Genomic DNA, 10,338 nt, shown 5'->3' with positions numbered 1-10,338 from the left:
TCCATCCATCTCCCTCCCCCCTTCCCCCTTGGCAACCACAAGTTCATAGCAACACGGCCTTCATCAAAAAACAAGAAAAATCTCAACTAAACAACCTAACCTAGCACCTCAAAGAATTAGAAAAAGAAGAACAAACAAAATGTAGAGTCAGCAGAAGAAGGAAGTAATAACGATCAGGGAGGAAATAAATAAAATAGATATTAAAAAAACAACAGAAAAAAATCAACAAAACCAAGAGCTGGTTCTTTGAAAAGGTAAACAAAATTGACAAACCTCTGGCTAGGCTCACCAAGAAGAGAGAGAACCCAAATAAACAAAATAAGAAATGAAAAAGGAGAAATCTCAACTGATACTGCAGAAATACAAAAAAGTCATAAAAGAATACTATGAACAATTACATGCCAACAAATTTGACAACCTAGAAGAAATGCACAACTTTCTAGAAACATACAGCCCACCCTTTTTGAATGCACTCCCCTTAGCCTCGGGAACTTGGCTGTGGGCATCGCACAGAGCAGCCTCATACAGGGAGAAGGCTCATTTGGTCGAGCAATTTCAGTAAACACAGCCCCAGGCAAGGCTAAGGGAGTGCAGGGGCCACCAGGCAGGGCCGCCTTAGGAAGGTCGCTGCGGGCTCCTGCTTCTCCCGGGCGTCCACCCGGCAGGGAAAATGGTGTGGGCCCAAGGGAGCACGTGGAGGGGAGAGGAAAGGCGGTGACGGAACCCGGGGAACACGTGGGGAGGTGCGTGGGGGCAGGAAAGGCGGTGATGGACGCAAAGGCCACACCCACACCCGGCATCTGCGACGCGGGAGAGGCTGTAGAGATGAGTTGCTTCACCTGCCGTCCGGCGGGAGGGGAAGCCCGTGCGGATTCGACGTGCGGTCCCAGAGCGGCGGGAGAGCCTGTGTAGACCCGGCCAGGCGTACGCGGCGGTGGCGGGGATGGCGTGGACGGCGTGGGCGCGGCGCCGACTGCTCCCAGCGCGCGGAGACCAGAAGTGGCCAAGCGGCGAGACAGGAGGCGCAGCTCCGGGTCTGAAGGGGCCGGGGGCGGGGTGGGACGGAGGCGGGGGCGGGGTCAGGGCCGAAAGGAGACCCGGGCGGGATGCTGGGCGGGAAGAGACCGCGGGCCCCGGGCCGGGGTCGGCTGGGAAGCTGGCCGCCGAGCAGGCCGCCGAGGGTGGGAGCGGCACGCCAGGGGCTCTCAGGGACGACCCCGAGGGTAGCGGCGCGGCTGATTTCCGGGAACGGAGAGCCTCACGTCGGGGATGCCCTGCAGGGGTCGGACTCCAGTCCCCCGGCCTCCTCAGCGCGTGGGACACCTGCGCCCGCCTCCGTCCTCGTCCCCCGAGGGGGCCTGAGGGCGAACACCACTTGACCCAGGACCTCCCGGCTGGCTGCCACCTGCGCCCCCGACCCCACCTGAGCGGCCAGCGACCGCGCCCCCCGCAGTGACTTCCAGAAGCTGCAGCGAGGGAGGGCGAGCCTCTGCTGTTCCCCGAAAGCATCGGCAGGCATGGCGATTCCCGGGGGCGGGGGGGCGTGGCAAAGAGGAAAGGAGGGGTGGCAGCAGGTAGGGGGACCAGTGAGGGCTGTCAGAGTGACGTCATGAGAACCGCGTGGCTCGGGGACCCCAGGGGATTCTGCGCTCGTGACTTCTGCAAGGTCTCGTCCCTCCCTTTTTTCACTCCGTATATCTTCAGTTCTCCAACACCTCCCCGAGGAAAAGTGTTCAAAACGTTGCGATTCCAAGCTTCAACCGCCTCATTCTGAGGCGACTCCTGGAAGCGCCCCGGGCCGGGTGGATGTCTGGAGGGCTGCGATCTTCACAGGAAGAAGGAAGAGAATAGGGGGTGCTGTGATCCATGCGGGGGTCCAGGCAGTATGCTCTTGGCCTGATAAGGGGTGCTTTGCGTTCAGGAAAAGAGAAAGGCGGTCCTACACAGCTGAGAGCTGTGAACATGTTCAGCTCAGTCCATCTCACCAATCTCTGAGGTTCAGAAATGTTTTCCGTGTCGTTCCATTTAGCGGTTTTGGACTATTTCGTACCTATGCTGTTGAGATTCTTTGTTTAGTTTTCTTTCCCGAAGGATTTACATTTTTTCTCTTTGGAATATCCTAGGACAGGTGTCATACAGTGTTTCTTTGGTAGTCCCTTACGTTACTTTTTTCTAAATCAAAACTGAAATGCAGCTAGATTTTCTCTTGATCGCTTATGATAGTGAGAGACGAAATGACCCATGAAGATGATAATATCAACCATTTGTGGGGTGCCTCTCCTGCATCCGGCATCGTTCTAGGTTCCCTCTCTATTCTGTCCTCTGAGGTGTTGTGCCCCTCCCCCCACCCCGCCATTGGCTCACACCCCAGACCACACAGCTGCTAAGGGAAAGAACTAGGAGAACCGAGTCAGCCTGATCCAGTTTCCATGCTCTTCCTCCTAAAGATTTCAGCCACTGAAGCCAACAAAAATAGTTTCATAAAGAGTGGAAACCAGCAACAAAGGAAAGGAACTTGGGCGTTGGGTTTTTGTTATTGTTTCTCGCGCGGCTTGTGCTCCAGGTGGGGTGTGTATAAGCAGAGAACTGATGCTCAGGTGACAGAAGGTCGAGGAGGGAGAGGCATGGCGTGTGGTCCCCACGGCCTCTGTGTGGTCAGTGTGTATTTCCCCTCGACCCTCGAGGACCTGGTGACCTCGGTATAGATACATCTTTATGAAAGGGGGCGCGACGCTCCGGGAAGGCAGGAGCCCCGACTGCAGGGTCCCAGGTTCTAGCTGAGTGGCTCTGGACTACTATCGTCCGCCTTGCGCACTCCAACTGCCTCACCCTACAAGGGGGGCGGCCGGGCACCTGGCATCGAGCATAGGATTTCACACTGCTCAGGGGGGCTTACAGCACCACCCACGCCAAGCACTAGACAATTAGATGCCCCTGTAAATCATAGTACTGGTTTATATTACACTTTTGGCCACAACTTCTTTTCCAGTCTCCAAATGGACCCTCCCTTCAGCAAATGGGCAACAGTCACTCCAGCCTCCCCTAGGAGCTCGTCACTCACTTCTGTATCTATCACTCGAGCTCATGAAAATCGGGTGCCTTTTCTCCCCACAAATGAGTCACCTGTGAAGCCTAACTTCCGCTTCAGTTTCTCACCGTCTCGCTGTGTCAACCACGGCAGCGTGATGGTGCCGGAAATATATAGGAAACATTTTAAACCGTGGGATAAAAACACCCCCAGTCACAATTACAGGGATCAGAACAGTCGAAAACTTTGGACTTTTCCCAATACCTTACGTGTTTCAAAGTGGATTTCTGCAGCGAAGGGCGGGACCCAGCTCTTGGTTTCTGCAGGCAAAATCTTTCCCAATGAAAACCCCAAGGTCACCACGGATTATCTGCACAAACACACTGGGGCCTTTAGGAGACTGTCAGAGAAACAGTCTGCAAGTAACAACTTGACAACAAAAACAAACAAGACCTGTTCCAAGTGTCCAGATGCACCGCTCTGGACACACCCACCAGTCCTTCCCAGGAGCAGCGGCTGTTCATAAGGAAACCCCGGGTACAGTCAGCGTGGGACCTTCAAGTGTGCGTTACCATCTGGCCCATCCAGGTTGCAACCCAGAACACGGAAGCAGCCCAGAATGGTGACGGAAAGGAGGTCAGAGGGGTGTCTTTACACTCTCAGCTCACTGTTCCCGGCTTCTTGGGGCCCCATTCAGACTCAGAGGTCTACACCTTCTGCGAAGCCAGAGTCCACAGACCCTGGATGGCTCTCTTCCTCCCTACCCATTGCAGACCAGGAAGCTGCTGACGGAGTTGTGATTAGGAAGAGCGTTGAAAGTTTTCACCCAAGAGGTGCCTTCCCCAGTCTCGGGCTTCCTCCCTCTCCCTCCCTCATCTTGCTCCAGGGCAGCCCGATGTCCCACTTGTCATCACCCCCAGCATCCCTGGCTCCGGCGTCCTGACATCACCAGTGCCTCCCCCCACAGTGCACTGCATGACCCCTGCGCGAGAGGCTTTACGGGTCACTGTACACGTACTCGGCCCCTCTCCCTTGCCGAGAGTTTTCCTTTCTGCAGGTGGGTCCTCCCTAGGACCCTGTGTTGCTGTTTCACTTTTCATAACTTTGCACTAAAAGGTGAGCTGCCTAAGACCCAGGTCTTTGTCAGTTTTGTCCCCTGATGCATTTGGGGGGCTTAAATAGTGCCTGCCGTCTAGTAGATGCTTCATAAACATTTGGCGAATTGAATTGGATTGAACTGCGACCTGTAACTCCGCAGAGCTGCTCTGTCTGGGTTTCTGGCCCCTCAACGCAAGGTTGGAAGAGCTCTGAAGGGTCAGCCCTTCCACCCTCCTATGGCCTTACAGGATGTGTTCCAGGACATGAAGAGCCTTTGCTTTTCTCGTAGTTGATCAGCTTGCCAGGGTCCTGAACTTCGCTTCCAACTCAGCCGAGTTTCTGGCTGCCTCAAAGCCTTATAGGACCAAGTGCAACATGCATAAATAATGAAATGTCCGGGTGCCTACTAGCTGCAGGTGGTCTGCGCTGGTACAGTCCATGCCTTAGCTCACTTAATCTCAGCAGCTCTGAAAATGGTGTTATTCTTACCATTTCACAGATTAAAAATAAAACCCCGAGGGACTTTCCTGGTGGTCCAATGGTTAAGACTCCACACTCCCAATGCAGGGGGCCTGGGTTTGATCCCTGGTCAGGGACCTAGATCCCGCATGCCACAACTGAAGATCCCGCGTGCTGCAACTAAGACCTGGTGCAAACTAATTAATTAATTAATTTAAAAAACCCAAACCCTGAGGTTTAAGGATATTAAATTAGTTGCTCCAAATCCATTAGTACCGTGTGGGACACTGGTGGAAACCCAGGTCTGTCTGACTCCAGATCCAGTATCTCTGGCCCTTTCATTTCTAAAGGGTCTGCTCAGTATTTTAGTCAGACAGCCTAAAGCAGCCATCCTCAAACTTTTTCATCTCAGGGCCCCTCTGCACACTTAAAAGTGACTGAAGACCCAGAAAAGTTTTTGTTTCTGTAGGTTACTCATTTGAAACTAAAAGTGAGGACATTTAAAAATATTTGTTAACTGATTTAAAAATAACACTAGAGTATTGCATGTTAACATAAATGTTTTTATGAAAAATAATTTTACTTTCCCAAACAAAATATCTAGTGAAAAGAGTGGCATTGTTTTACACTTTTGCAAATCTCTTTAATGTCCTTAGCAGAAGACAGCTGGGTTCCCACAGCGCCTTTTGTATTCAGTCTGTTGCAATATGTTGTTTTGGTTGAAGGATTAGCAAAACTCTGGCCTCACATAGATATGTAGTCGGAACAGTGTGGAGTATCTTAATATCCTTCTCACATAATTGTGGACATCCTTTTTGATACTATGCCAAAATCCAACAAATGGTAATTTCTTAAAGATGAATTGCAACGTAGAATCTAAAAACGAATGTTTCTTACTCTGTTACGTGAAAATGTACTGGTCTGTTTGGCGCTTGGAACGGGTCCTTTGTCCTTGCATGATTTTGTATCATTCTGCATCCATCATTTGGAAAATGCTCGTTCACTGAGTCATGTAGACCTTCTCAGTATACGGTGGAAAGCTCTACCATACACTCCTGGGAGGATGAGAGTGGGAAAGGCAATTAATGTTATAGTGTATAAGTTTCGACCTTGCAAATTCCCTGAATGGTCTCATGGACCCTCCAGAGGTCCTCTGACCATACTTTGAGAACTGCTGGTCTGTAGTATAAACTGAATGGTCATTGACCACAAAGCCCTGTGAGAGGACACAAAAGAAATAAAAAATTAAATCCAGTGATCCTAACACTTAAAAAGAAAAGTATGTTTAATTCAGTATGTGAAATTAAGGAAAGGCAAAAAAAAAAAAAAAAAGCAGTGAGCACTTAATTTTACAAAGCAGTAAGAAAAACCAAAACACTTTGGGTCTCATCCTCTGTTTGTGTACATATGCATGAGTGATGATGTCCAATCTGTGCAGCTACTCGTGACCCCAAGTCACATCCATGCCATGGCTCCTAGACCAGCCTCCTGTGAGCGGAGGGTAGCTGGAGAGTCTGGGATGATGAGAAGCATGTGGGGAAGAGAGGCAGCAGCGAGAAAGAGAGGCTTGGTGGAAGCCTTGAAGGAAGAGCAGGATACAGTGTAGTGGGGGAGTGTGTCCAGGTTGAGACAGGACCACAGACTGTTCCCTCCAATCTCCCTGAAGAAGGGTGAACACAGCTTGCAGTGTGGGCAGCCAGTCAGAGCCCAGGGCGGGCTTCAAAGGGGCCACTCCGGGTCTGAAATGGCACTTGACCAGGGTGGCTTGTGTGCTGCGTTGGCCAGACTGAGCTGTAAATGTGCTTCTGTGGCACCGTCCAGCTCTGTCATCTGTCCCCTACAATAAACCTACTTCAGTGAAGTATACTTTATATGCGTAAAATACACATATAGCCCTATAACTTCCACCCAAATAAAGAACTTCTCCATCGCACCAGTAAGTTTTCCCCGTGCCCTTTCCCATTGAATATCTTTCCAACCCTGTGCTCAGAGGAAACCACTATTCTATCTTTTTTCACCACAGATTAGTTTTATCCACTCTTGAACTTCATCTAAATGTGATCAGTCATTCAGTAGGTATGCATATTGTTTTTGAGAGTTATCCATGTTGTTGCACTTATCAGCAGTGCATTCTTTTTTTTTTTTTAAATCAGTGAGTATTTTACCCTAAGTATACCACAATTTGTTTATCTGTTTTCCTGTTGATGGACTTTTGGGTTATATCTGGGTTTTGACTATAATCTTCTGTGGATACTATGAACATAAATGCATGCAGTTTGTTTTCTAGGGGATAGCCTTGGGGTGGAATTGCTGCATTGTATGCTAAGTGTATGTTTAACTTTATTGGAAACAACAGCAGAATACACATTCTTCTCAAGCTCACATGGAATGGTCACCAAGATAGAGCACATTCTGGACCATAAAACACACTTTAACAACTATAAAGTAATAGAAATTATACAACATCTGTTGTCAGACTATGATGGAATTAAACTAAAATTCAATAACAGAAAGATATCTGGAAAATCCAAAAATACATGGAGATTAAACAACACACTTCTAAATAACACATGGGTCAAAGAAGAATTCTCAAGAGAAATTTTAAAATATTTTGGACCAAATGAAAATGAAAACACAACTTATCAAAATGTGTGGAATGCGGCCAAAGCAGTACTTAGACAACATTTATAGCATTGAATGCATGTATTAGAAAAGAAGAAAGATCTAAAGTTAGTAACCTAAGTTTCTACCTTAGGAAACTAGAAAATGAAAAGCAAATCAAATCCAAAGTAAGTACAAGAAAACAAATAATAAGAATTAGGGCAGTAAAATAGAAAATAGGAAATCAATTAAACCAAACACTAGTTCTTTGAAAAGATCAATAAAATTGATAAGCCTCTAATCAGACTAACCAAGATAAAACAAGAGGGAACATAAATTACCAATATCAGAAATTAAATTGAAACCATCAGTACAGATCCTATGGACATTAAAAGGATAATAAAGGAATACTGTGAACAACTTCTATGCCCACAAATTTCATACTCTAGATGAAATGGGCGAATTCCTTAAAAGACACAATTTGCCAAAACTCACACCAGAAGAAATAGCCAATTTGAATCAGCCTATATTCATTAAAGAAATTGAATCAATAATTAATAACACTCCAAAACAGAAAGTACCAGGCCCAAATGGGTTCACTGGTGAATTCTGACAAACATTTAAGGAATAAATTGTAATAATTTTCTACACTCTCTTTCAGAAGATAGAGGGAATGCTTCCAACTCATTCTGGGAGGCTATCATTACCCTATTATCAAAACCAGATAAAGACATTACAAGAAAAGAAAACTATAGACCAGTATCTCTCGTGAACATAAAGGCAAAATTTCTCAACAAAATATTAGCAAATAAAATCCAACAATGTATAAACAGAATTTTACACCACAACCAAGCAGGCTTTATCTTAGCTCTGCAGGAGTGAATCAATATTCAAAAATCAATTCGTGTAATCCATCACATGAACAGGCTGAAAAAGACAGATCACATGATCGTATTAATAGATGCAGAAAAAGCATTTGACAAAATCCACCACACCCACAACACAGAGTTCATGATTAAAACTCCCAGGAAACTAGAAACACAGAGGAGCTGCCTCAACTTGATAAAGAATATCTACAAAATAATCTACAGCTAACATCGTATTTAATGATGAGAAACTCGAGGCTTTCCCACGGAGATCAGGTACAAGGCAAGGATGTCCCCTCTCACTACTCCAGTACTGGACATTCTATCTATTCATTAAGACTAATAAGAAAAAGAAAGAAAAGGTATACACATTGGGGAGGAAGAACTAAAACTGTCTTTGTTCACAGATGACATGATCATCTATGTAGAAATTCCAAAGAATCAACAAAAAAACTTTGGGAACTAAGTGATTATAGCAAGGTTGCAGGATACAAAGTTTATCAATTTGACATAAAAGTCCATTTTTTTCTATATATCAACAATGAACAAGTGGAATTTGAAATTAAGAACACAATACCTTTGAATTAGCACCCCCCAAAATGAAATACTTACGTATAAATCTAACAAAAGGTGTACAAAATCTATATGAGGAAAACTACAGAACTCTGATGGACAAAATCAAAGAAAAACTGAATAAATGGAGAGATATTCTATGTTTGCAGACAGACTCAATATTTTGAAGATGTCAGTTCTTCCCAACTTGATCTATAGATTCAGTGCCATCCCAATCAAAGCCCTTATTTTGTGCATGTTGGCAAACTGATTCTAAAGTTTATTTGTAGAGGCAAAAGACCCAGAATAGCCAACACAAAATTGAAGGAAAAGAACAAAGTCAGAAGATTGTCACTACCCGACTCCAATACTTACTGTAAAGCTACGATAATCAAGGCAGTGTGATATGGGTGAAAGAAAAGGCAAATAGATCAAGGGAACAGAATAGAGAGCTCAGAAATAGACCTGCATTAAGTATAATTAACTGATCTTTGACAAAGGAACAAAGGCAATACAGTGGAAAAAAGATAATCTCTTTAACAAATGGTGCTGAAACAACTGGACATTCACGTGCAAAAAATGAATCTAGACACAAATCTTATACCCTTTACAAAAATTAATTCAAAACTATAAAATTCCTAGAAGTTAGCATGGGAGAAAACCTACATGGTCTTGGGTATGGTGATCAGCCTTTTTAGATGCAATGCCAAAGGTACCTTCCATGAAAGAAATCATTGATAAGCTGGACTTATTAAAATTGGATCCTACTACCCTGAAAAAGACAATGTCTAGAGAATTGTAAGACAAACTGCAGACCTTTAACAATCTGATGAAGGACTGTTATCCAAAAGATACAAAGAACTCAAAACTCAACAACAAGAATACAGACAACCTGTTAAAGTGGGCCAAAGACCTTACCAGACACCTCACCAAAGAAGATACACAGATGGCAAATAAGCATAGGAAAAGATGCTCCACATCATATGTCATCAGGGAAATGCAAATTAGAACAAAAATAAGTTACCAAAACACACCTATCTGAATGGCCAAAATCTTGAACACTGACAACACCAAATGCTGACAGGGATGTGGAGCAACAGGAACTCTCGTGCATTGTTGGTGGGAATGCAAAATGGTCCAGTCACTTTGGAAAATAGTTTGGCAGGTTCTTACAAAACTAAACATATGCTAACCATACGATCTAGCATTTGTACTCCTTTGTACTCACCCAAAGGACTTGAAAATTTATGTTCATAGGAAGACCTGCACCCAGAGGTTTATAGCAGCTTTATTAATAATTGCCCATCCTTGGAAGTAACCAAGATTTCCTTTAGTACGTGAGTGCATAAAGAAACTGGTATGTTTAGACAATGGAATATTTCAGTGCTGAAAGGAAGTGAGCTATTAAGTCATAAAAAGATAGGGAGGAACCTTAAATGTATAGTACTAAGTGACAAAAGCCAATCTGAGAAGACTACGCACTGTATGGTTCCAACTACATGACATTCTGGAAAAGACAAAATTACGGAGACAATAAAATAATCAGTGATTGGCAGGGAGTGGGTTGGAAGGATGACTAGGCAGGGCAGAGGGGTTTTAAGGCAGGGAAATCACTCTGTATGAGTCCATAATGATGAATATATGTCATTATACATTTGTGCAAACGTGTGCAAAACCGAGAGTGAGGTCTAATGTAAACTAGACTTTTGGTGTTCATGATGTGTCGGTTCATTA

The 10,338-nt window shown here is 45.2% G+C and overlaps 1 protein-coding gene across 2 annotated transcripts in view; it reads left to right on the top strand.

Moving 5' to 3' along the window:
- Positions 1 to 862: 862 nt before the first annotated feature.
- FAM3B (FAM3 metabolism regulating signaling molecule B) overlaps positions 863 to 10,338 on the top strand; it is a 53,942-nt gene continuing 44,466 nt past the window's right edge. For both annotated transcript variants that reach the window (XM_060009788.1, XM_060009787.1), the window contains exon 1: positions 863 to 1,034. In XM_060009788.1, the coding sequence (XP_059865771.1) occupies positions 944 to 1,034 (91 nt within the window). In that variant the 5' untranslated portion in view covers positions 863 to 943. The remainder of the gene's footprint in view (positions 1,035 to 10,338) is intronic.

Source organism: Delphinus delphis, chromosome 4 (assembly GCF_949987515.2).
Source record: "Delphinus delphis chromosome 4, mDelDel1.2, whole genome shotgun sequence".
Classification (NCBI taxonomy): Eukaryota; Metazoa; Chordata; class Mammalia; order Artiodactyla; family Delphinidae; genus Delphinus; species Delphinus delphis.
Note: the sequence above shows the minus strand (reverse complement) of the source record. Positions and strands in the feature narration are given on the sequence as shown.